Source organism: Telmatherina bonti, assembly GCF_933228915.1.
Source record: "Telmatherina bonti genome assembly, chromosome: 15".
NCBI classification, from domain to species: domain Eukaryota; kingdom Metazoa; phylum Chordata; class Actinopteri; order Atheriniformes; family Telmatherinidae; genus Telmatherina; species Telmatherina bonti.
This window is the reverse complement of record NC_136613.1, coordinates 40,044,296-40,071,415: the sequence shown is the minus strand read 5'-3', so window position 1 is coordinate 40,071,415 and position 27,120 is coordinate 40,044,296. Positions and strand designations below refer to the sequence as shown.

The 27,120-nt window shown below is 53.1% G+C and overlaps 1 protein-coding gene across 1 annotated transcript in view; it reads left to right on the top strand.

Moving 5' to 3' along the window:
• LOC306766203 (inactive dipeptidyl peptidase 10-like) overlaps positions 1–27,120 on the top strand; it is a gene marked incomplete at both ends in the record, with an annotated part of 307,548 nt that overhangs the window by 245,712 nt on the left and 34,716 nt on the right. The window contains 5 exons of the mRNA XM_079253836.1: positions 644–688; positions 2,058–2,156; positions 2,239–2,308; positions 13,078–13,272; positions 14,081–14,135. Coding sequence (XP_079109962.1) covers positions 644–688; positions 2,058–2,156; positions 2,239–2,308; positions 13,078–13,272; positions 14,081–14,135 — 464 coding nt within the window. The remainder of the gene's footprint in view (positions 1–643; positions 689–2,057; positions 2,157–2,238; positions 2,309–13,077; positions 13,273–14,080; positions 14,136–27,120) is intronic.

Sequence of the window (27,120 nt, the reverse complement as noted above, 5' to 3'; positions counted from 1 at the left end):
CAAACCACCTGCGAACCACCTGCAATCCATTTACGAACCACCTGCGATCCATTTGCGAATTACCTACGAACAACCTACGAACCACTTGCGAAGCACCTGCGATCCACCTGCAAAGCACCTGCGAACCACCTGCGAACCACCTGCGATCCACTTGCGAAGCTCCTGCCACACTGAGCTGGGCGTGTTTGTCCAGGTGGATGCTGTGAAACATGGAATGTAAAGGTGAAAGCAGGTACAGACCGTCACCAGAGAGGTGCAGGGATGAAAAGTCACATAAGGAACATGGGGCTGCAGCTTTGTTCAGTGTTGCAGCCTTTTCAGGAAGCAGAATTGTTACAGCTGAGCTTTGCCTTCCCATGAACCTCTGACTGGATATTTTACTGGCGGACATTGAGAAGAACTATCTGACTGTCAGGCTGTTCGTCCGAGGAGTCACATTTAATCACGGGTTGCTCAGGGAAGGTGGAAGACAGGAGAAAACAAGGCTGTCTCCTGCAGCCGGGCTTTTCTGAAGAAAGAACAGATTTGAATCAGAAATTAATGAAAAATGTGTTAAATTATCCATCTACTCTATCAAACATATAGGACAGAACTAACATTATGCTCTTGTTTTTGTTGTCCTGTTTTCATTGTGTGTGTTTAGGTCCAGGAGCGCCCACTGTGATCCTCCACAGCCTCAATAATTCCAGTACGTCCACTGACACACAAATGTCCTTGAATTTTATTTGATCGAGCAGTTTTCATCTTGCTGCAGCGCATAGAGTCAGGAGCTTTTTAAATCTGAGGTGGGAGACCTGCAGCCCACGCCGTCTGGATGGAAACCTCTCATTCTGTTCTGTCAGAGTGCAGGGGTGACTGACATGGTGACCTATGACCTAACGGGGGTTTAGAGCTGCATCCACAAAAACACACATGTTCAGAACATGTGTGTTTTCTTCACTGGAATATTTACCAATATTTACACATCTAACAAACATCTCATCCTAATTTTCAGTCCAAAAGCATTGAAATTAAAGTTGTGGGTGTAGAGATACTTGTCTCCTTGTGGGAGGAGGCGTAAATAGACAGGACGGGGCTGAAAGTGTAAAAGTACACAATGCATGACTCCTTATTATTAACCGTTTACCATCTTAAATTAGCACGGTTTCAGCCTGATCATATCGTTTAGTTTATTAAAAAGCATTTTTGTCTACCATTTAGCCGTTTATTTTTATTTATTGTTCTTGTCACAAAATGTTTGTTTTTATGTCCCCTTTAATATGTGTTATTTGTTTTATTTAAGAGCTTCAAGTTTTGTCAGGAGTTTGAACAATTCGACTGTGTTTCATAGAGTTCATCTCAGATTATCACAACTATCTGTTATTTTCAAACGGCGGTGCTGACCCTCCCCAGCGGCGAGGAGCGGGTGGGGCAGCACACACAGCAGAGAAGCTTGCAGGGAAGATCCAGGAAATGTTACCTGTCATTCAGCATGTTAGCGTTGCTCTGCAGACAGACGGACTCACACTGTCCAGCTGTTCAGTCGTTTCCTTCTCCCTGCTGATTTTTACAGCCTGTTTGCTCCTCAGATATGAACACACTGCAGACAGACTAATGGCTGCCTCCCACAGGCCTCCTGTTCTCAGCCCTTCTGCATGTCAGTGCCCTGTTTGCCCTCAGAAAGTTAGCAGCTGTGCTACAACATGCAGGGAGTTATTCGGGCAGAATGTCCAACACCCTCTGCAGTTTCATGATGACATATCTTTACATTTTTAGCTTTCCATTACTACTACTAGCAGAATTCCATTTCCAAGCTTCGGAGAAGGAAGCATGATCACATGAGAGTCACATCAGTAAATATGATTTGTATCGTTTTCTTTCACAAACTCGGCTCCTACTGTTTAATTCTTTTCCAGAAGAATAGAAAAATCTGAATTCAGGTTTCTGACTCAAACTGAGCTAAAAGCCAGATGAAATGAAACAGCTCCAGACATGCTGCGGGGGACGGCATGCAGTAGCATGTTAGTTTTTATGGAACGTTTTAAACTTGTTTCCCTGCCTTGATCCTATTCTGACAGATTACTACGTCCTGGAGAACAACTCTAAGCTGAAGGCAGCTTTGAAGTACAAAAGGATCCAGCTGACCGACTTCAGAATCGTTCCAGTGGAGCATTTTGGTGAGAATGAAGCATCTGTTTCTGCTGTTGCTCCTGCTGAATCGCAGCACAGAGACATGTTCTTTTTTATTTCTCCTCACAGAATTACCTCTGAAGATATCGTACCCTCTGGACTTCTTGGACTCCCGTCACTACGGACTCCTGCTGGTGGTGTACGTACCGCATGCCATAAGACTTCTTTTTGTCTTTCTGGAAGTGTCCGGTGGTCTGAGCAGTCCTCTGCCTTCCTGCTGATGTCCTACCTCCATCACATCAAATATTTTTACATTTTGCAACATTTCCTGTAAGAGTTTCCACCTCACATTCCAGTAAATTCCATTTTTATGTTTTTTCACTGCTGACCATCATGGAAATGAGATTGATCAATGTCTACCTGCCTCTATATAGTCGAAACCTTCTCTCTTCTGTGCGAAACTTAGTTTTGATCCTGATAAACAACAGGCATGTGATGTGCGCACACTGTTTTATAAATCTGGAGTTGTTTTGCACTGCAGTTCTTGTTTTCCTGGTTTGTTTCCAAATGAGGCCCCAGAAGTTTAACCTGGAGTTCATCCGGACCAGCTCAGCTTTCTGCGTTGCCTCCAGAGTGTGTTGTCCCTTGGCTCATGGCAAAAATACATTACCATCAAAGAAAGCCCTGCAGTTGTTCACAACTTCAGTTTTACTTCTCTGTTTTCACCTCCATCATGCTGCTGATGTTCCTCACATGTATGTAAAATGATTATTCAACAGGTGTGTCTCTGACTGGAAGCAGTTTTAGCCTAACCAGCTGGTTCCAGTTCTACTCGCTAAGACACATCAGCTGTATGTCTTTATGGCCACGTATACAACTCCTGATGGCAGGATGGTAGGATGGCAGGATGGAAGGATGGTAGGATGACAGGCTGGCAGGATTGTAAGATGGTAGGATGACAGACTGGCAGGATGGTAGAATGGTAGGATGACAGACTGGCAGGATTGTAAGATGGTAGGATGACAGACTGGCAGGATGGTAGGATGGTAGGATGACAGACTGGCAGGATGGTAGGATGGTAGGATGACAGGCTGGCAGGATGGCAGGATGACAGGCTGGAAGAATGGTTGGATGGTAGGATGGTAGGATGATAGGATGGTAGGATGGTAGGATGACAGGCTGGAAGAATGGTTGGATGGTAGGATGGTAGGATGATAGGATGGTAGGATGGTATGATGACAGGATGGTAGGATGGTAGGATGACAGGATGGATGGATGGTTCGATGACAGGCTGGCAGGATTGTAAGATGGTAGGATGACAGACTGGCAGGATGGTAGGATGGTAGGATGATAGGATGGTAGGATAGCAGGATGGTAGAATGGTTGGATGGTAGGATGGAAGGATGGTAGAATGGTAGGATAGCAGGATAGCAGGATGGTAGGATGGCACGATGGTAGAATGGCAGGCAGGATGGAATGATGACAGGCTGGTAGAATGGTAGGATGGTAGGCTGGCAGGATGGTAGGATGGTAGGATGACAGGCTGGCAGGATGACAGGATGGTAGGATGGCAGGCTGGCAGGATGGTAGGATGGTAAGATGACAGACTGGCTGGATGGCAGGATGGTAGGATGATAGGATGGCAGGATGGTAGGATGGTAGGATGATAGGATGATAGATGGTAGGATGACAGGATGGTAGGATGATAGGATGGTAAGATGACAGGCTAGCAGGATAGCAGGCAGGCAGGATGGCAGGATGGTAGGATGACAGCCTGGCAGGGTGGTTGGATGGCAGGACGATAGGATGGCAGGATGGTAGAATGGTTGGATGGTAGGATGGTAGGATGATAGGATGACAGGATGGTAGGATGATAGGATGGTAGGATGCTAGGATGACAGGATGTCAGGATGGCAGGCTGGCAATATGGAAGGATGGTAGGATGACAGACTGGCAGGATGGCAGGATGATTGGATGTTAGGATGGTGGGATGGTAGGATGGTAGGATGATAGGATGGTAGGATGGTAGGATGACAGGATGGTAGGATGGCAGGATGGCAAGATGGAAGGATGGTAAGATGGTAGGATGGAAGGCTGGCAGGATGGCAGGATGGTAGGATGGTAGGATGACAGGCTGGCAGGATGACAGGTTGGCAGGATGGTAGGATGGTAGGATGACAGGCTGGCAGGATGACAGGTTGGCTGGATGGTAGGATGACATTATGGTAGGATGGCAGGATGACAAGATGACAGGATGGTAGGATGACAGGCTGGCAGGATGGGAGGATGGTAGGATGACAGGATGGTAGGACGGTAGGATGACAGGATGATAGCATGGTAGGATGGCAGGATGACAGGCTGGAAGGATGACAGGCTGGATGGTAGGATGGTAGTCTGGCAGGCTGGCAGGATGGTTACATGACAGGATGGTAGAATGGTAGTATGACAGGATGATAGCATGGTAGGATGACAGGATGGTAGGACGGTAGGATGACAGGATGATAGCATGGTAGGATGGCAGGATGACAGGCTGGAAGGATGACAGGCTGGATGGTAGGATGGTAGTCTGGCAGGCTGGCAGGATGGTTACATGACAGGATGGTAGAATGGTAGTATGACAGGCTTGAAGGATGGTAGTATGGTAGGATGATAGGATGGTTGGATGGTAGGATAATAGTCTGGCAGGGTGGTTGGATCGCAGCATGACAGGATGGTTGGATGGTAGGATGGCTGGATTTTAGAATGGTAGGATGACAGGATGGCAGGGTGGCAGGATGGTAGTATGGTAGGATGACTGGCTGGCAGGGTGGTTGGATGGCAGGATGGTAGGATGGTAGGATGGTAGTATGACGGACTGTCAGGATAGCAGGATGGTAGGATGACAGGCTGGCAAGATGACTGGTTGGCTGGATGGTAGGAGGAAATGATGGTAGGATGGTAGGATGATAGAATGACAGGATGGTAGGATGGTAGGACGATAGAATGAAAGGATGGTAGGATGACAGGGTGGTAGGATGGTAGGATGGTATGATGGCTGGATGGTAAGATGGGAGGATGACAGGCTGGCAGGGTGGTTGGAAGGCAGGATGATAGGATGGTTGGATGGCAGGATGGTAGGATGACAGGTTGGCAGGATGACAGGTTGATGGATGGTAGGATGACAGGACGGTAGGATGGAAACATGACAGGCTGGCAGGGTGGTCGGGTGGCAGGATGGTAAGATGACAGGATGGTAGGATGGTAGGATAGTAGGATGACAGGCTGGCAGGATGGCAGGATGGTAGGATGACAGGCTGGCAGTATGACAGGTTGGCTGGATAGTAGGATGACAGGATGGCAGGATGGTAGGATGGTAGAATGACAGGCTGGCAGGATGGCAGGATGGAAGGCTGGTAGAATCGTTGGATGGTAGGATGATAGAATTGTAAGATAGGAGGATGGTAGGAGGGTAGGATGGTACGATGGCACAATGGTAGGATGGCAGGCAGGATGTCAGGATGACAGGATGGTAGAATGGTAGGATGGTAGGCTGGCAGGATGGTAGGATGACAGGCTGGTAGGATGGTAGTTTAGTAGGATGACAGGGTGGCAGGCTGGCAGGATGGTAGGATGACAGGACATTAGGATGGTAGGATGACAGGCTGGCAGGATGGCAGGATGGTAGGATGGTAGGATGACAGGCTGGCAGTATGACAGGTTGGCTGGATAGTAGGATGACAGGATGGCAGGATGGTAGGATGGTAGAATGACAGGCTGGCAGGATTGCAGGATGGAAGGCTGGTAGAATCGTTGGATGGTAGGATGATAGAATTGTAAGATAGGAGGATGGTAGGAGGGCAGGATGGTACGATGGCACAATGGTAGGATGGCAGGCAGGATGTCAGGATGACAGGATGGTAGAATGGTAGGATGGTAGGCTGGCAGGATGGTAGGATGACAGGCTGGTAGGATGGTAGTTTAGTAGGATGACAGGGTGGCAGGCTGGCAGGATGGTAGGATGACAGGACATTAGGATGGTAGGATGACAGGCTGGCAGGATGGCAGGATGGTATGATGGTAGGATGACAGGCTGGCTGGATGGTAGGATGACAGGACGGTAGCATGGTAGGATGACAGGTTGGCAGGATGGCAGGATGGTAGGATAACAGGCTGGCAGGATGGTAGGATGATAGGATGGTTGGATGGTGGGATGGTAGTATGACAGGATGGGAGGATGGTAGGATGGTTAGATGATAGGATAGTAGGATGGTAGGATGGTAGGATGACAGGATGGTAGGATGATAGGATGATAGGATGACTGGATAGTAGTATGGAAGGACGGTACGATGGTAACATGACAGTCTGGAAGGATGGTAGGATAGTAGGATGACAGGCTGGCAGGATGGCAGGATGGTAGGAGGGTATGATGATAGGATGGTATAATAGTAGGATGGCAGGATGGCAGGCTGACAGGTTGGTAGGCTGGCAGGATGGTAGGATGGTAGGATGACAGGCTGGCAGTATGGTAGGATGGTAGGATGGCAGGATGGCAGGGTGGTTTGAAGGCACGATGGTAGGATGGCAGGCAGGATGGCAGGATGACAGGTTGGTAGAATGGTAGGATGGTAGGCTGGCAGGATGGTAAGATGGTTGGACGGTAGAATGGTAGGATAACAGGCTGGCTGGATGGTCGGATGACAGGTTGGCTGGATGGTCGGATGACAGGTTGGCTGGATGGTACGATGACAGGACGGTAGCATGGTAGGATGACAGGCTGACAGGATGGCAGGATGGTAGGATAACAGGCTGGCACGATGGTAGGATGATAGGATGGTTGGATGGTGGGATGGTAGGATGACAGGATGGAAGGATGGTAGGATGGTTAGATGACAGGATAGTAGGATGGTAGGATGACAGGATGGAAGGATGGAAGGATGGTAGGATGGTAAGATGATAGGATGATAGGATGACTGGATAGTAGTATGGAAGGACGGTACGATGGTAAGATGACAGTCTGGAAGGATGGTAGGATGGTATGATGATAGGATGGTATAATCGGAGGATGGTAGGATGGCAGGATGTTAGGATGGTAGGATGGAAGGCAGGATGGCAGGATGACAGGTTGGTGGGCTGGCAGGATGGTAGGATGACAGGCTGGCAGGATGGTAGGATGGTAGGATGGCAGGGTGGTTTGAAGGCACGATGGTAGGATGGCAGGCAGGATGACAGGTTGGTAGAATGGTAGGATGATAGGATGGTTGGATGGTAGGATGACAGGATGGTAGGATCATATGATGGCTGAATGGTAGGATAGAAGGACGACAGACCGTCAGGATGGCAGTCCTGCAGGATGGTAGAATGGTTGTATCACAGGCTGGCACGATGGTAGTATGGTAGGATGATAGGATGGAAGGATGGCTGGATGCTAGGATGGAAGGATGACAGGCATGCAGGGTGGTTGGATGGCAGGATGATAGGGTGGTTAGATGGTAGGATGGTAGGATGACAGGATGGTAGGATGGTAGGATAACAGGATGGTAGGATGGTAGGATGACAGGCGGGCAGGATGGTAGGATGACAGGCTGGCAGGGTGGTTGCATGAAAGGATGGCGGATGGGAAGATGGCAGGATGGTAGGATGATAGGATGATAGGATGGTAAGATCACAGGATGGCAGGATGTTAGGATGACAGACTGGCAGGGTGGTTGCATGACAGGATGGTAGTATGGCAGTATGAAAGGCTGGCAGGATGGTAATATGATAGGATGATAGTATGGTTGGATGGTAGGATGGCTGGATGGTAGGATGGAGGGATGGCAGAATTGCAGGGTGGTTGGATCGCAGGATGGTAGGATGACAGGATGGAGGATGGTTGGATGGTAGGATGGTGGGATATAGAATGGTAGGATGACAGGCTAGTAGAATGGTTGGATGGTAGGATGGTAGGATGACAGGATGGTAAGATGGCACGATGTTCGGATGGCAGGCAGGATAGCAGGATGACAGGTTGGTAGAAGGGCAGGCTGGTAGAATGGTAGGATGACTGGGTGGCAGGATGGTACGATAGTAGGATGACAGGCTGGCTGGGTGGTTGGATGGCAGGATGGAAGAATGGTATGATAGTAGGATTACAGGCTGTCAGGATGGCAGGTTGATAGTAGGATGACAGGCTGGCAGGATGACAGGTTGGCTGGATGGTAGAATTACAGGATGGTAGGATGGTAGGATGACAGGCTAGGAGGATGGCACGATGGTAGGATGACGGGATGGTAGGATAACAGGCTAGCAGGATGGCTGGATGGTATGATCAAAGGATGGGAGGATGGAAGGATGGTAGGATAGTAGGATAGCAGGCTGTCAGGATGACAGGCTGGCAGGATGGTAGAATGAGAGGATGACAGGTTGGCAGGATGACAGGTGGGCTGGATGGTAGGATGACAGGATGGTAGGATGGTAGGATGAAAGGCTGTCAGGATTGCAGGATGACAGGATGGTAGGATGGTAGCATGGTAGGATGACAGGCTGGCAGGATGGTAGGATGGTTGGATGGTAGGATGAAAGGCTGGCAGGATGACAGGATGGTAGGATGGTAGGAATACAGGCTGGCAGGATGGCAGGACGGTAGGATGGTTGGATGGTTGGATGCTAGATGACAGGCTGGCAGGATGGGAGGATGGTAGGATGACAGGCTGGTCGGGTGGTTGAATGGCAGGATGGTAGCATGGTAAGATAGTATGATGAAAGGCTGTCAGGATAGCAGGATGACAGGATGGTAGGATGACAGGATGGCAGGATGGTAGGATGGTAGGATGGTTGGATGGTAGGATGACAGGCTGGCAGGATGGTAGGATGACAGGCTGGTAGGATGACAGGCTGGAAGGATGGCAGGATGGTAGCATGCTAGCATAGCAGGATGGCAGGATCGTAGGATGACAGGATGGTAGGATGGTAGGATTACATGCTGGCAGGATGGCAGGATGGTAGGATGACAGGCTGGCAGGATGGTAGGGTGGTAGGATGGTAGGATGACCGGATAGTAGGATGGTAGGATGACAGGCTGGCAGGATGGAAGGATGGTAGGAATACAGGCTGGCAGGATGGCAGGATGGTTGGATGGTCGGATGGTTGGATGCTAGATGAAAGGCTGGCAGAATGGCAGGGTGACAGGCTGGTAGAATGGTTGGATGGTAGGATGGTAGGATGGCAGGATGGTAGGATGACAGGCTGGCAGGATGGTAGGATGGTAGGATGACATGCTGGTCGGGTGGTTGGGTGGCAGGATGGTAGGATGGTAAGATAGTAGGATGAAAGGCTGTCAGGACTGCAGGATGGCAGGATGGTAGCATGACAGGCTGGCAGGATGGCAGGATGGTAGGATGACAGTCTGGAAGGATGGCAGGATGGTAGCATGCTAGGATGGCAGGCTGGCAGGATGGCAGGATGGCAGGATGACAGGCTGGTAGAATGTTTGGATGGTAGGATGACAGACTGGCAGGATGGTAGGATGACAGGCTGGGTGGGTGGTTGGATGGCAGGATGGTAGAATGGTAGGATAGCTGGATGGTAGGATGACAGGATGGTAGGATGACAGGCTGGAAGGATGACAGGTTGGCTGGATGGTAGAATTACAGGATGGTAGGATGGTAGGATGACAGGCTAGGAGGATGGCATGATGGTAGGATGACGGGATGGTAGGATGACAGGCTAGCAGGATGGCTGGATGGTATGATCAAAGGATGGTAGGATGGAAGGATGGTAGGATAGTAGGATGGCAGGCTGTCACGATGTCAGGCTGGCTGGATGGCAGGTTGGCTGGATGGTAGGATGAGAGGAAGACAGGTTGGCAGGATGACAGGTGGGCTGGATGGTAGGATGACAGGATGGTAGGATGATAGGATGATAGGATGGTAAGATCACAGGATGGCAGGATGTTAGGATGACAGACTGGCAGGGTGGTTGCATGACAGGATGGTAGTATGGCAGTATGAAAGGCTGGCAGGATGGTAATATGATAGGATGATAGTATGGTTGGATGGTAGGATGGCTGGATGGTAGGATGGAGGGATGGCAGAATTGCAGGGTGGTTGGATCGCAGGATGGTAGGATGACAGGATGGAGGATGGTTGGATGGTAGGATGGTGGGATATAGAATGGTAGGATGACAGGCTAGTAGAATGGTTGGATGGTAGGATGGTAGGATGACAGGATGGTAAGATGGCACGATGTTCGGATGGCAGGCAGGATAGCAGGATGACAGGTTGGTAGAAGGGCAGGCTGGTAGAATGGTAGGATGACTGGGTGGCAGGATGGTACGATAGTAGGATGACAGGCTGGCTGGGTGGTTGGATGGCAGGATGGAAGAATGGTATGATAGGATTACAGGCTGTCAGGATGGCAGGTTGATAGTAGGATGACAGGCTGGAAGGATGACAGGTTGGCTGGATGGTAGAATTACAGGATGGTAGGATGGTAGGATGACAGGCTAGGAGGATGGCACGATGGTAGGATGACGGGATGGTAGGATGACAGGCTAGCAGGATGGCTGGATGGTAGGATGGTAGGATGGAAGGATGGAAGGATGGTAGGATGGTAGGATGGAAGGATGGTAGGATAGTAGGATGGCAGGCTGTCATGATGTCAGGCTGGCTGGATGGCAGGTTGGCTGGATGGTAGGATGAGAGGATGACAGGTTGGCAGGATGACAGGTGGGCTGGATGGTAGGATGACAGGATGGTAGGATGGTAGGATGAAAGGCTGTCAGGATTGCAGGATGACAGGATGGTAGCATGGTAGCATGGTAGGATGACAGGCTGGCAGGATGGCAAGATAGACTGGTAGAATGGTTGGATGGTAGGGTGGTAGGATGACAGGATGGAAGGATGGTAGGATGAAAGGCTGTCAGGATTGCAGGATGACAGGATGGTAGCATGGTAGGATGACAGGCTGGTAGGATGACAGGCTGGCAGGATGACAGGATGGTAGGATGGTAGGATGACAGGCTGGCAGGATGGCAGGATAAAAGGCTGGCAGGATGACCGGCTGGCAGGATGGTAGGATGGTAGGATGACAGGATGATAGGATGGCTAGGTGCATGGATGGAAGGATGGTATAATGGTAGGATGACAGGATGGTAGGATGGTAGGATGACAGGCTGTCAGGATGGCAGGCTGGCAAGATGGCAGGATGGTAGGATGACAGGCTGGCAGGATGACAGGTTAGCTTCATGTTAGGATGACAGGATGGTAGGATGGTAGGATGACAGGCTGGCAGGATGGCAGGACGGTAGCATGATAGGATGAAAGGCTGGCAGGATTATATGATGGTAGGATGGCAGGATGGTAGGATGGTAGGATGGTAGGATTGCAGGCTGGCAGGATGGTAGGATGACAGGCTGGCAAGGTGGTTGCATGACAGGATGGTAGAATGGTAGGATGATAGGATGGTTGGATGGTAAGATGACAGGATGGTAGGATCGTATGATGGCTGAATGGTAGGATGGAAGGATGACAGGCTGGCAGGATGGTAGGATGACAGGATGGTAGGATGGTAGGATGACAGGATGGCAGGATTGTTGGATGGCAGGATGACAGGCTGGCAGGATGACCGGCTGGCAGGATGGTAGGATGACAGGCTGGTAGAATGGTTGGATGGTAGGATGGTAGGATGACAGACTGGCAGGATGACAGGCTGACAGGATGGCAGGATGACAGGCTGGTAGAATGGTTTGACGGTAGGATGGTAGGATAGTAGGATTACAGGCTGTCAGGATGGCAGGCTGGCAGGATGGCAGGATGACAACTTGGCTGGATGACAGATTGGCTGGATGCTAGGATGACAGGATGGTAGGATGGTAGGATGACAGACTGGAAGGCTGGCAGGATGGTAGCATGCTAGGATGGCAGGCTGGCAGGATGGTAGGATGGCAGGATGGTAGAATGGTAGGACGGCAGGCTGGCAGGATGATAGGATGGTAGGATAGTAGGATGACAGGCTGGCAAGGTGGTTGCATGAAAGGATGGTTGGATGGTAGGATGACAGGATGGTAGGATGAAAGGATGGTAGGATGATAGGATGGTAGGATGATAGGATGGTAGGATGGTATGATGGCTGGATGGTAGGATGGAAGGATGCCAGGCTGGCAGGGTGGTTGGATCACATAATGGTAGGATGACAGGATGGTAGGATGGCAGGCTGGCAGGGTGGTTGGATGGCAGGATGGTAGGATGGTAGGATGACAGGCTGGCAGGATGGCAGGATGATAGGCTGGCAGGATGACCGGCTGGCAGGATGGTAGGATGGTAGGATGATAGGATGATAGGATGGCTAGGTGGATGGATGGAAGGATGGTATAATGGTAGGATGACAGGATGGTAGGATGGTAGGATAGTAGGATGACAGGCTGTCAGGATGGGACGATGGTAGGATGAAAGGCTGGCAGGATGACAGGTTAGCTGGATGGTACGATGACAGGATGTCGGATGGTAGGACAACAGGCTGGTAGGGTGGTTCGATGGCAGGATGGTAGGATAGTAGGATGACAGGCTGTCAGGATGGCAGGCTGGCAGGATGACAGGTTAGCTTCATGGTAGGATGACAGGATGGTAGGATGGTAGGATGACATGCTGGCAGGATGGCAGGATGGTAGCATGATAGGATGACAGGCTGGCAGGATTATATGATGGTAGGATGGTAGGATGGTAGGATGGCAGGATGGTAGGATGGCAGGCTGGCAGGATGATAGGATGGTAGGATTGCAGGCTGGCAGGATGGTAGGATGACAGGCTGGCAAGGTGGTTGCATGACAGGATGGTAGAATGGTAGGATGGAGTCAGACTTGTTGGGCGAGTCCTGAAGAATCCAGTAGGTAGCTGGTGTGGTCTGGATGGCGATGTGTTTGTGCTCCTTTCCAAAACATGAATCCCTCTGCAAAGTAAAGGGTGAAACCCCCCAGCATGGTCTGACCTGATGAAGTATTTGTCCTGTGTACAGTGACAGCGCCCCTGGTGGTCAGGCAGTGAATGACCGTTTCTCTCTGGACTGGGAGTCTGTCCTGGTGAGTTCTGATAGCGTCATCGTGGCCCGTCTGGATGGCCGGGGCAGCGGCTTCCAGGGTCAGAGGATCCTGCACGAGGTCCACCAGAGACTGGGAACGGTTGATGTCCAGGACCAGATCGCAGCAGTGGAGTATGTTGTCCCATTCACATCGTTGCACTTTGAGTTATTTTCTGCTTTAAAGTCACATAAAATGCTGGATTTAAAATTTGATCCAGTGCTGGAGGAAACCGTTTACTCACACAACATGATGTAAAAAGTACTTTTCCAGTTTTACATGATTAAATCTAGAGATATTCGCCATCTGTCAGGGTTGAAGTGGGAGACTGGAGGACAGTTCTGTTCATATAAAACCTCTGGTTAGAAACTCCATCATGAGTTCATCCCTGCACACAGAAGCCCTTTCAGCCCCTCTGTAGTCAGAGTACAGGGAAACCTTTGTCTAAGTATTACTTCACCAATTGAGAAGAAATGAAAGAAGCTTGGCTCAAATCATCAACGGCCACTCTCGGGATTAATCTGAATATGGATCCAGCTGCAGTTCCACAGCTGTCAGAGGCCAGATCGGGGACAGAGGTTTTAGTCCAGACTGGTCTGGAGGACTTTTATACCATCTCTTCTTAACGCCAGCTTTTAACAAGTTCGTGTGCAGCTAATCCTGTTTCATTCCTTTTCTCATGTCTTTGATTTTCCTTTTATATAAATTATTATCAAAGTTTTATGTATTATTACTATTTGATAATAATGTAAAGTTATGATATCAGAGTTTTAAACGGACTTCCAGTCATAAGATACAAGATTAAAATATAAATTTAAGAAGGTATTAGCATATTGATTATGGTGATTTTAACGAATGAGATATGGGTAGTTCTTTGAATCACGTGTTACAGTGTGTGTGTATGTGTGTGTGTGTGTGTGTGTGTGTTTGTGTTTGTTCCAGATACATGATGAAATTTCCATATATTGATCGCACACGGATAGCCGTCTTTGGAAAGGTGAGACGTGTTCATTTATTTTATTTTATTTTATATGGACAAGTATGAGTAATGAATCATGTCACTCACTACAGCAACTTATCGAAGGCTAAGTGTCCAGTTCCCATCCCCAGTTCCCATCCCCAGTTTCCATCTCCAGTTCCCGTCCAGTTCCCGTCCCCAGTTTCCATCTCCAGATCCTGTCCCCAGTTTCCATCTCCAGTTCCCGTCCAGTTCCCGTCCCCAGTTTCCATCTCCAGATCCTGTCCCCAGTTTCCATCTCCAGTTCCCGTCCAGTTCCTGTCCAGTTCCCGTCCAGTTCCCATCCCCAGTTTCCATCTCCAGTTCCCGTCCCCAGTTTCCATCTCCAGTTCCCGTCCAGTTTCCGTCCCCAGTTTCCATCTCCAGATCCTGTCCCCAGTTTCCATCTCCAGTTCCCGTCCCCAGTTTCCATCTCCAGATCCTGTCCCCAGTTTCCGTCCCCAGTTCCCGTCCCCAGTTTCCATCTCCAGTTCCCGTCCAGTTCCCATCCCCAGTTTCCATCTCCAGTTCCTATCCGCAGTTTCCATCTCCAGTTCCTGTCCAGTTACCTTCCCCAGTTTCCATCTCCAGTTCCTGTCCCCAGTTTCCATCTCCAGTTCCCGTCCAGTTCCTGTCCAGTTCCCGTCCCCAGTTCCCATCTCCAGTTCCCGTCCCCAGTTTCCATCTCCAGATCCTGTCCCCAGTTTCCATCTCCAGTTCCCGTCCAGTTCCCGTCCCCAGTTTCCATCTCCAGATCCTGTCCCCAGTTTCCATCTCCAGTTCCCGTCCAGTTCCTGTCCAGTTCCCGTCCAGTTCCCATCCCCAGTTTCCATCTCCAGTTCCCGTCCCCAGTTTCCATCTCCAGTTCCCGTCCAGTTTCCGTCCCCAGTTTCCATCTCCAGATCCTGTCCCCAGTTTCCATCTCCAGTTCCCGTCCAGTTCCTGTCCAGTTCCCGTCCCCAGTTTCCATCTCCAGTTCCTTTCCCCAGTTCCCATCTCGAGTTCCCGACCCCAGATCCTGTCCCCAGTTTCCATCTCCAGTTCCCGTCCAGTTCCTGTCCAGTTCCCGTCCAGTTCCCGTCCCCAGTTTCCATCTCCAGTTCCTGTCCCCAGTTTCCATCTCCAGTTCCCGTCCAGTTCCTGTCTAGTTCACGTCCCCAGTTTCCATCTCCAGTTCCTTTCCCCAGTTCCCATCGCGAGTTCCCGACCCCAGTTCCCGTCCCCAGTTCCCATCCCCAGTTTCCATCTCCAGTTCCCGTCCAGTTCCCATCCAGTTCCCGTCCCCAGTTTCTATCTCCAGTTCCCGTCCCCAGTTCCCATCCCCAGTTCCCGTCCCCAGTTCCCGTCCCCAGTTCCCATCTCCAGTTCCTATCCGCAGTTTCCATCTCCAGTTCCTGTCCAGTTACCTTCCCCAGTTTCCATCTCCAGTTCCTGTCCCCAGTTTCCATCTCCAGTTCCCGTCCAGTTCCTGTCCAGTTCCCGTCCCCAGTTCCCATCTCCAGTTCCTGTCCAGTTCCCGTCCCCAGTTTCCATCTCCAGATCCTGTCCCCAGTTTCCATCTCCAGTTCCCGTCCAGTTCCCGTCCCCAGTTTCCATCTCCAGATCCTGTCCCCAGTTTCCATCTCCAGTTCCCGTCCAGTTCCTGTCCAGTTCCCGTCCAGTTCCCATCCCCAGTTTCCATCTCCAGTTCCCGTCCCCAGTTTCCATCTCCAGTTCCCGTCCAGTTTCCGTCCCCAGTTTCCATCTCCAGATCCTGTCCCCAGTTTCCATCTCCAGTTCCCGTCCAGTTCCTGTCCAGTTCCCGTCCCCAGTTTCCATCTCCAGTTCCTTTCCCCAGTTCCCATCTCGAGTTCCCGACCCCAGATCCTGTCCCCAGTTTCCATCTCCAGTTCCCGTCCAGTTCCTGTCCAGTTCCCGTCCAGTTCCCGTCCCCAGTTTCCATCTCCAGTTCCTGTCCCCAGTTTCCATCTCCAGTTCCCATCCAGTTCCATTCCAGTTCCCGTCCCCAGTTTCCATCTCCAGTTCCCGTCCAGTTCCTGTCCCCAGTTTCCATCTCCAGATCCTGTCCCCAGTTTCCATCTCCAGTTCCCGTCCAGTTCCCGTCCCCAGTTTCCATTTCCAGTTCCTGTCCCCAGTTTCCATCTCCAGTTCCCGTCCAGTTCCTGTCCAGTTCCCGTCCCCAGTTTCCATCTCCAGTTCCTGTCCCCAGTTCCCATCTCGAGTTCCCGACCCCAGTTCCCGTCCCCAGTTCCCATCCCCAGTTTCCATCTCCAGTTCCCGTCCAGTTCACATCCAGTTCCCGTCCCCAGTTTCTCTCTCCAGTTCCCGTCCCCAGTTCCCGTCCCCAGTTCCCGTCCCCTGTTCCCGTCCCCAGTTCCCATCTCCAGTTCCCATCCCCAGTTCCCATCCCCAGTTTCCATCTCCAGTTCCCATCCAGTTCCATTCCAGTTCCCGTCCCCAGTTTCCATCTCCAGTTCCCGTCCAGTTCCCGTCCCCAGTTTCCATCTCCAGATCCTGTCCCCAGTTTCCATCTCCAGTTCCCGTCCAGTTCCTGTCCAGTTCCCGTCCAGTTCCCGACCCCAGTTTCCATCTCCAGTTCCTATCCGCAGTTTCCATCTCCAGTTCCTGTCCAGTTACCGTCCCCAGTTTCCATCTCCAGTTCCTGTCCCCAGTTTCCATCTCCAGTTCCCGTCCAGTTCCTGTCCAGTTCCCGTCCCCAGTTTCCATCTCCAGTTCCCGTCCAGTTCCCATCCCCAGTTTCCATCTCCAGTTCCTATCCCCAGTTTCCATCTCCAGTTCCCGTCCAGTTCCTGTCCAGTTCCCGTCCAGTCCCCATCCCCAGTTTCCATCTCCAGTTCCTATCCCCAGTTCCCATCTCGAGTTCCCGACCCCAGTTCCCGTCCCCAGTTCCCATCCCCAGTTTCCATTTCCAGTTCCCGTCCAGTTCCCATCCAGTTCCCGTCCCCAGTTTCTATCTGCAGTTCCCGTCCCCAGTTCCCATCCCCAGTTCCCGTCCCCAGTTCCCGTCCCCAGTCCCCATCCCCAGTTTCCATCTCCAGTTCCCATCCCCAGTTTCCATCTCCAGTTCCCGTCCCCAGTTTCCATTTCCAGTTCCTGTCCCCAGTTTCCATCTCCAGTTCCCGTCCAGTTCCTGTCCAGTTCCCGTCCCCAGTTTCCATCTCCAGTTCCTGTCCCCAGCTCCCATCCCCAGTTTCCATCTCCAGTTCCCGTCCCCAGTTTCTATCTGCAGTTCCCGTCCCCAGTTCCCATCCCCAGTTCCCGTCCCCAGTTCCCGTCCCCAGTTCCCATCTCCAGTTCCCATCCCCAGTTCCCATCTCCAGTTCCATCTCCAGTTCCCATCCCCAGTTTCCATCTCCAATTCCCATCCAGTTCCATTCCAGTTCCCGTCCCCAGTTTCCATCTCCAGTTCCCGTCCAGTTCCCGTCCCCAGTTTCCATCTCCAGATCCTGTCCCCAGTTTCCATCTCCAGTTCCCGTCCAGTTCCTGTCCAGTTCCCGTCCAGTTCCCATCCCCAGTTTCCAACTCCAGTTCCTATCTGCAGTTTCCATCTCCAGTTCCTGTCCAGTTACCGTCCCCAGTTTCCATCTCCAGTTCCTGTCCCCAGTTTCCATCTCCAGTTCCCGTCCAGTTCCTGTCCAGTTCCTGTCCAGTTCCCGTCCCCAGTTTCCATCTCCAGTTCCCGTCCAGTTCCCATCCTCAGTTTCCATCTCCAGTTCCTATCCGCAGTTTCCATCTCCAGTTCCTGTCCAGTTACCGTCCCCAGTTTCCATCTCCAGTTCCTGTCCCCAGTTTCCATCTCCAGTTCCCGTCCCCAGTTTCCATCTCCAGTTCCCGTCCAGTTCCCATCCCCAGTTTCCATCTCCAGTTCCTATCCCCAGTTTCCATCTCCAGTTCCCGTCCAGTTCCTGTCCAGTTCCCGTCCAGTCCCCATCCCCAGTTTCCATCTCCAGTTCCTATCCCCAGTTCCCATCTCGAGTTCCCGACCCCAGTTCCCGTCCCCAGTTCCCATCCCCAGTTTCCATTTCCAGTTCCCGTCCAGTTCCCATCCAGTTCCCGTCCCCAGTTTCTATCTGCAGTTCCCGTCCCCAGTTCCCATCCCCAGTTCCCGTCCCCAGTTCCCGTCCCCAGTCCCCATCCCCAGTTTCCATCTCCAGTTCCCATCCCCAGTTTCCATCTCCAGTTCCCGTCCCCAGTTTCCATCTCCAGATCCTGTCCCCAGTTTCCATCTCCAGTTCCCGTCCAGTTCCTGTCCAGTTCCCGTCCAGTTCCCATCCCCAGTTTCCATCTCCAGTTCCCGTCCCCAGTTTCCATCTCCAGTTCCCGTCCAGTTTCCGTCCCCAGTTTCCATCTCCAGATCCTGTCCCCAGTTTCCATCTCCAGTTCCCGTCCAGTTCCTGTCCAGTTCCCGTCCCCAGTTTCCATCTCCAGTTCCTTTCCCCAGTTCCCATCTCGAGTTCCCGACCCCAGATCCTGTCCCCAGTTTCCATCTCCAGTTCCCGTCCAGTTCCTGTCCAGTTCCCGTCCAGTTCCCGTCCCCAGTTTCCATCTCCAGTTCCTGTCCCCAGTTTCCATCTCCAGTTCCCGTCCAGTTCCTGTCTAGTTCACGTCCCCAGTTTCCATCTCCAGTTCCTTTCCCCAGTTCCCATCGCGAGTTCCCGACCCCAGTTCCCGTCCCCAGTTCCCATCCCCAGTTTCCATCTCCAGTTCCCGTCCAGTTCCCATCCAGTTCCCGTCCCCAGTTTCTATCTCCAGTTCCCGTCCCCAGTTCCCATCCCCAGTTCCCGTCCCCAGTTCCCGTCCCCAGTTCCCATCTCCAGTTCCTATCCGCAGTTTCCATCTCCAGTTCCTGTCCAGTTACCTTCCCCAGTTTCCATCTCCAGTTCCTGTCCCCAGTTTCCATCTCCAGTTCCCGTCCAGTTCCTGTCCAGTTCCCGTCCCCAGTTCCCATCTCCAGTTCCTGTCCAGTTCCCGTCCCCAGTTTCCATCTCCAGATCCTGTCCCCAGTTTCCATCTCCAGTTCCCGTCCAGTTCCCGTCCCCAGTTTCCATCTCCAGATCCTGTCCCCAGTTTCCATCTCCAGTTCCCGTCCAGTTCCTGTCCAGTTCCCGTCCAGTTCCCATCCCCAGTTTCCATCTCCAGTTCCCGTCCCCAGTTTCCATCTCCAGTTCCCGTCCAGTTTCCGTCCCCAGTTTCCATCTCCAGATCCTGTCCCCAGTTTCCATCTCCAGTTCCCGTCCAGTTCCTGTCCAGTTCCCGTCCCCAGTTTCCATCTCCAGTTCCTTTCCCCAGTTCCCATCTCGAGTTCCCGACCCCAGATCCTGTCCCCAGTTTCCATCTCCAGTTCCCGTCCAGTTCCTGTCCAGTTCCCGTCCAGTTCCCGTCCCCAGTTTCCATCTCCAGTTCCTGTCCCCAGTTTCCATCTCCAGTTCCCATCCAGTTCCATTCCAGTTCCCGTCCCCAGTTTCCATCTCCAGTTCCCGTCCAGTTCCTGTCCCCAGTTTCCATCTCCAGATCCTGTCCCCAGTTTCCATCTCCAGTTCCCGTCCAGTTCCCGTCCCCAGTTTCCATTTCCAGTTCCTGTCCCCAGTTTCCATCTCCAGTTCCCGTCCAGTTCCTGTCCAGTTCCCGTCCCCAGTTTCCATCTCCAGTTCCTGTCCCCAGTTCCCATCTCGAGTTCCCGACCCCAGTTCCCGTCCCCAGTTCCCATCCCCAGTTTCCATCTCCAGTTCCCGTCCAGTTCACATCCAGTTCCCGTCCCCAGTTTCTCTCTCCAGTTCCCGTCCCCAGTTCCCGTCCCCAGTTCCCGTCCCCTGTTCCCGTCCCCAGTTCCCATCTCCAGTTCCCATCCCCAGTTCCCATCCCCAGTTTCCATCTCCAGTTCCCATCCAGTTCCATTCCAGTTCCCGTCCCCAGTTTCCATCTCCAGTTCCCGTCCAGTTCCCGTCCCCAGTTTCCATCTCCAGATCCTGTCCCCAGTTTCCATCTCCAGTTCCCGTCCAGTTCCTGTCCAGTTCCCGTCCAGTTCCCGACCCCAGTTTCCATCTCCAGTTCCTATCCGCAGTTTCCATCTCCAGTTCCTGTCCAGTTACCGTCCCCAGTTTCCATCTCCAGTTCCTGTCCCCAGTTTCCATCTCCAGTTCCCGTCCAGTTCCTGTCCAGTTCCCGTCCCCAGTTTCCATCTCCAGTTCCCGTCCAGTTCCCATCCCCAGTTTCCATCTCCAGTTCCTATCCCCAGTTTCCATCTCCAGTTCCCGTCCAGTTCCTGTCCAGTTCCCGTCCAGTCCCCATCCCCAGTTTCCATCTCCAGTTCCTATCCCCAGTTCCCATCTCGAGTTCCCGACCCCAGTTCCCGTCCCCAGTTCCCATCCCCAGTTTCCATTTCCAGTTCCCGTCCAGTTCCCATCCAGTTCCCGTCCCCAGTTTCTATCTGCAGTTCCCGTCCCCAGTTCCCATCCCCAGTTCCCGTCCCCAGTTCCCGTCCCCAGTCCCCATCCCCAGTTTCCATCTCCAGTTCCCATCCCCAGTTTCCATCTCCAGTTCCCGTCCCCAGTTTCCATTTCCAGTTCCTGTCCCCAGTTTCCATCTCCAGTTCCCGTCCAGTTCCTGTCCAGTTCCCGTCCCCAGTTTCCATCTCCAGTTCCTGTCCCCAGCTCCCATCCCCAGTTTCCATCTCCAGTTCCCGTCCCCAGTTTCTATCTGCAGTTCCCGTCCCCAGTTCCCATCCCCAGTTCCCGTCCCCAGTTCCCGTCCCCAGTTCCCATCTCCAGTTCCCATCCCCAGTTCCCATCTCCAGTTCCATCTCCAGTTCCCATCCCCAGTTTCCATCTCCAATTCCCATCCAGTTCCATTCCAGTTCCCGTCCCCAGTTTCCATCTCCAGTTCCCGTCCAGTTCCCGTCCCCAGTTTCCATCTCCAGATCCTGTCCCCAGTTTCCATCTCCAGTTCCCGTCCAGTTCCTGTCCAGTTCCCGTCCAGTTCCCATCCCCAGTTTCCAACTCCAGTTCCTATCCGCAGTTTCCATCTCCAGTTCCTGTCCAGTTACCGTCCCCAGTTTCCATCTCCAGTTCCTGTCCCCAGTTTCCATCTCCAGTTCCCGTCCAGTTCCTGTCCAGTTCCTGTCCAGTTCCCGTCCCCAGTTTCCATCTCCAGTTCCCGTCCAGTTCCCATCCTCAGTTTCCATCTCCAGTTCCTATCCGCAGTTTCCATCTCCAGTTCCTGTCCAGTTACCGTCCCCAGTTTCCATCTCCAGTTCCTGTCCCCAGTTTCCATCTCCAGTTCCCGTCCCCAGTTTCCATCTCCAGTTCCCGTCCAGTTCCCATCCCCAGTTTCCATCTCCAGTTCCTATCCCCAGTTTCCATCTCCAGTTCCCGTCCAGTTCCTGTCCAGTTCCCGTCCAGTCCCCATCCCCAGTTTCCATCTCCAGTTCCTATCCCCAGTTCCCATCTCGAGTTCCCGACCCCAGTTCCCGTCCCCAGTTCCCATCCCCAGTTTCCATTTCCAGTTCCCGTCCAGTTCCCATCCAGTTCCCGTCCCCAGTTTCTATCTGCAGTTCCCGTCCCCAGTTCCCATCCCCAGTTCCCGTCCCCAGTTCCCGTCCCCAGTCCCCATCCCCAGTTTCCATCTCCAATTCCCATCCCCAGTTTCCATCTCCAGTTCCCGTCCCCAGTTTCCATTTCCAGTTCCTGTCCCCAGTTTCCATCTCCAGTTCCCGTCCAGTTCCTGTCCAGTTCCCGTCCCCAGTTTCCATCTCCAGTTCCTTTCCCCAGCTCCCATCCCCAGTTTCCATCTCCAGTTCCCGTCCCCAGTTTCTATCTGCAGTTCCCGTCCCCAGTTCCCATCCCCAGTTCCCGTCCCCAGTTCCCGTCCCCAGTTCCCATCTCCAGTTCCCATCCCCAGTTCCCATCTCCAGTTCCCATCTCCAGTTCCCATCCCCAGTTTCCATCTCCAGTTCCCATCCAGTTCCATTCCAGTTCCCGTCCCCAGTTTCCATCTCCAGTTCCCGTCCAGTTCCCGTCCCCAGTTTCCATCTCCAGATCCTGTCCCCAGTTTCCATCTCCAGTTCCCGTCCAGTTCCTGTCCAGTTCCCGTCCAGTTCCCATCCCCAGTTTCCAACTCCAGTTCCTATCCGCAGTTTCCATCTCCAGTTCCTGTCCAGTTACCGTCCCCAGTTTCCATCTCCAGTTCCTGTCCCCAGTTTCCATCTCCAGTTCCCGTCCAGTTCCTGTCCAGTTCCCGTCCAGTCCCCATCCCCAGTTTCCATCTCCAGTTCCTATCCCCAGTTCCCATCTCGAGTTCCCGACCCCAGTTCCCGTCCCCAGTTCCCATCCCCAGTTTCCATTTCCAGTTCCCGTCCAGTTCCCATCCAGTTCCCGTCCCCAGTTTCTATCTGCAGTTCCCGTCCCCAGTTCCCATCCCCAGTTCCCGTCCCCAGTTCCCGTCCCCAGTCCCCATCCCCAGTTTCCATCTCCAGTTCCCATCCCCAGTTTCCATCTCCAGTTCCCGTCCCCAGTTTCCATTTCCAGTTCCTGTCCCCAGTTTCCATCTCCAGTTCCCGTCCAGTTCCTGTCCAGTTCCCGTCCCCAGTTTCCATCTCCAGTTCCTGTCCCCAGCTCCCATCCCCAGTTTCCATCTCCAGTTCCCGTCCCCAGTTTCTATCTGCAGTTCCCGTCCCCAGTTCCCATCCCCAGTTCCCGTCCCCAGTTCCCGTCCCCAGTTCCCATCTCCAGTTCCCATCCCCAGTTCCCATCTCCAGTTCCATCTCCAGTTCCCATCCCCAGTTTCCATCTCCAATTCCCATCCAGTTCCATTCCAGTTCCCGTCCCCAGTTTCCATCTCCAGTTCCCGTCCAGTTCCCGTCCCCAGTTTCCATCTCCAGATCCTGTCCCCAGTTTCCATCTCCAGTTCCCGTCCAGTTCCTGTCCAGTTCCCGTCCAGTTCCCATCCCCAGTTTCCAACTCCAGTTCCTATCCGCAGTTTCCATCTCCAGTTCCTGTCCAGTTACCGTCCCCAGTTTCCATCTCCAGTTCCTGTCCCCAGTTTCCATCTCCAGTTCCCGTCCAGTTTCTGTCCAGTTCCTGTCCAGTTCCCGTCCCCAGTTTCCATCTCCAGTTCCCGTCCAGTTCCCATCCTCAGTTTCCATCTCCAGTTCCTATCCGCAGTTTCCATCTCCAGTTCCTGTCCAGTTACCGTCCCCAGTTTCCATCTCCAGTTCCTGTCCCCAGTTTCCATCTCCAGTTCCCGTCCAGTTCCTGTCCAGTTCCCGTCCCCAGTTTCCATCTCCAGTTCCTTTCCCCAGTTCCCATCTCGAGTTCCCGACCCCAGTTCCCGTCCCCAGTTCCCATCCCCAGTTTCCATCTCCAGTTCCCATCCAGTTCCCGTCCCCAGTTTCTATCTCCAGTTTCTATCTCCAGTTCCCGTCCCCAGTTCCCATCCCCAGTTCCCGTCCCCAGTTCCCGTCCCCAGTTCCCATCTCCAGTTCCCATCCCCAGTTCCCATCCCCAGTTTCCATCTCCAGTTCCCATCCAGTTCCATTCCAGTTCCCGTCCCCAGTTTCCATCTCCAGTTCCCGTCCAGTTCCCGTCCCCAGTTTCCATCTCCAGATCCTGTCCCCAGTTTCCATCTCCAGTTCCCGTCCAGTTCCCGTCCCCAGCGTCCATTTCCAGTTCCTGTCCCTAGTTTCCATCTCCAGTTCCCGTCCAGTTCCTGTCCAGTTCCCGTCCCCAGTTTCCATCTCCAGTTCCTGTCCCCAGTTCCCATCTCGAGTTCCCGACCCCAGTTCCCGTCCCCAGTTCCCATCCCCAGTTTCCATCTCCTGTTCCCGTCCAGTTCCCATCCAGTTCCCGTCCCCAGTTTCTATCTCCAGTTCCCGTCCCCGGTTCCCATCCCCAGTTCCCGTCCCCAGTTCCCATCCCCAGTTCCCATCTCCAGTTCCCATCCCCAGTTCCCATCCCCAGTTTCCATCTCCAGTTCCCGTCCAGTTCCCATCCAGTTCCCGTCCCCAGTTTCTATCTGCAGTTCCCGTCCCCAGTTCCCATCCCCAGTTCCCGTCCCCAGTTCCCGTCCCCAGTCCCCATCCCCAGTTTCCATCTCCAGTTCCCATCCCCAGTTTCCATCTCCAGTTCCCGTCCCCAGTTTCCATTTCCAGTTCCTGTCCCCAGTTTCCATCTCCAGTTCCCGTCCAGTTCCTGTCCAGTTCCCGTCCCCAGTTTCCATCTCCAGTTCCTGTCCCCAGCTCCCATCCCCAGTTTCCATCTCCAGTTCCCGTCCCCAGTTTCTATCTGCAGTTCCCGTCCCCAGTTCCCATCCCCAGTTCCCGTCCCCAGTTCCCGTCCCCAGTTCCCATCTCCAGTTCCCATCCCCAGTTCCCATCTCCAGTTCCATCTCCAGTTCCCATCCCCAGTTTCCATCTCCAATTCCCATCCAGTTCCATTCCAGTTCCCGTCCCCAGTTTCCATCTCCAGTTCCCGTCCAGTTCCCGTCCCCAGTTTCCATCTCCAGATCCTGTCCCCAGTTTCCATCTCCAGTTCCCGTCCAGTTCCTGTCCAGTTCCCGTCCAGTTCCCATCCCCAGTTTCCAACTCCAGTTCCTATCCGCAGTTTCCATCTCCAGTTCCTGTCCAGTTACCGTCCCCAGTTTCCATCTCCAGTTCCTGTCCCCAGTTTCCATCTCCAGTTCCCGTCCAGTTCCTGTCCAGTTCCTGTCCAGTTCCCGTCCCCAGTTTCCATCTCCAGTTCCCGTCCAGTTCCCATCCTCAGTTTCCATCTCCAGTTCCTATCCGCAGTTTCCATCTCCAGTTCCTGTCCAGTTACCGTCCCCAGTTTCCATCTCCAGTTCCTGTCCCCAGTTTCCATCTCCAGTTCCCGTCCCCAGTTTCCATCTCCAGTTCCCGTCCAGTTCCCATCCCCAGTTTCCATCTCCAGTTCCTATCCCCAGTTTCCATCTCCAGTTCCCGTCCAGTTCCTGTCCAGTTCCCGTCCAGTCCCCATCCCCAGTTTCCATCTCCAGTTCCTATCCCCAGTTCCCATCTCGAGTTCCCGACCCCAGTTCCCGTCCCCAGTTCCCATCCCCAGTTTCCATTTCCAGTTCCCGTCCAGTTCCCATCCAGTTCCCGTCCCCAGTTTCTATCTGCAGTTCCCGTCCCCAGTTCCCATCCCCAGTTCCCGTCCCCAGTTCCCGTCCCCAGTCCCCATCCCCAGTTTCCATCTCCAGTTCCCATCCCCAGTTTCCATCTCCAGTTCCCGTCCCCAGTTTCCATTTCCAGTTCCTGTCCCCAGTTTCCATCTCCAGTTCCCGTCCAGTTCCTGTCCAGTTCCCGTCCCCAGTTTCCATCTCCAGTTCCTGTCCCCAGCTCCCATCCCCAGTTTCCATCTCCAGTTCCCGTCCCCAGTTTCTATCTGCAGTTCCCGTCCCCAGTTCCCATCCCCAGTTCCCGTCCCCAGTTCCCGTCCCCAGTTCCCATCTCCAGTTCCCATCCCCAGTTCCCATCTCCAGTTCCCATCTCCAGTTCCCATCCCCAGTTTCCATCTCCAGTTCCCATCCAGTTCCATTCCAGTTCCCGTCCCCAGTTTCCATCTCCAGTTCCCGTCCAGTTCCCGTCCCCAGTTTCCATCTCCAGATCCTGTCCCCAGTTTCCATCTCCAGTTCCCGTCCAGTTCCTGTCCAGTTCCCGTCCAGTTCCCATCCCCAGTTTCCAACTCCAGTTCCTATCCGCAGTTTCCATCTCCAGTTCCTGTCCAGTTACCGTCCCCAGTTTCCATCTCCAGTTCCTGTCCCCAGTTTCCATCTCCAGTTCCCGTCCAGTTCCTGTCCAGTTCCCGTCCCCAGTTTCCATCTCCAGTTCCCGTCCAGTTCCCATCCTCAGTTTCCATCTCCAGTTCCTATCCGCAGTTTCCATCTCCAGTTCCTGTCCAGTTACCGTCCCCAGTTTCCATCTCCAGTTCCTGTCCCCAGTTTCCATCTCCAGTTCCCGTCCAGTTCCTGTCCAGTTCCCGTCCCCAGTTTCCATCTCCAGTTCCTTTCCCCAGTTCCCATCTCGAGTTCCCGACCCCAGTTCCCGTCCCCAGTTCCCATCCCCAGTTTCCATCTCCAGTTCCCATCCAGTTCCCGTCCCCAGTTTCTATCTCCAGTTTCTATCTCCAGTTCCCGTCCCCAGTTCCCATCCCCAGTTCCCGTCCCCAGTTCCCGTCCCCAGTTCCCATCTCCAGTTCCCATCCCCAGTTCCCATCCCCAGTTTCCATCTCCAGTTCCCATCCAGTTCCATTCCAGTTCCCGTCCCCAGTTTCCATCTCCAGTTCCCGTCCAGTTCCCGTCCCCAGTTTCCATCTCCAGATCCTGTCCCCAGTTTCCATCTCCAGTTCCCGTCCAGTTCCCGTCCCCAGCGTCCATTTCCAGTTCCTGTCCCTAGTTTCCATCTCCAGTTCCCGTCCAGTTCCTGTCCAGTTCCCGTCCCCAGTTTCCATCTCCAGTTCCTGTCCCCAGTTCCCATCTCGAGTTCCCGACCCCAGTTCCCGTCCCCAGTTCCCATCCCCAGTTTCCATCTCCTGTTCCCGTCCAGTTCCCATCCAGTTCCCGTCCCCAGTTTCTATCTCCAGTTCCCGTCCCCGGTTCCCATCCCCAGTTCCCGTCCCCAGTTCCCATCCCCAGTTCCCATCTCCAGTTCCCATCCCCAGTTCCCATCCCCAGTTTCCATCTCCAGTTCCCATCCAGTTCCATTCCAGTTCCCGTCCCCAGTTTCCATCTCCAGTTCCCGTCCAGTTCCCGTCCCCAGTTTCCATCTCCAGATCCTGTCCCCAGTTTCCATCTCCAGTTCCCGTCCAGTTCCCGTCCCCAGTTTCCATTTCCAGTTCCTGTCCCCAGTTTCCATCTCCAGTTCCCGTCCCCAGTTCCCGTCCCCAGTTCCCATCTCCAGTTCCCATCCCCAGTTCCCATCCCCAGTTTCCATCTCCAGTTCCCATCCAGTTCCCGT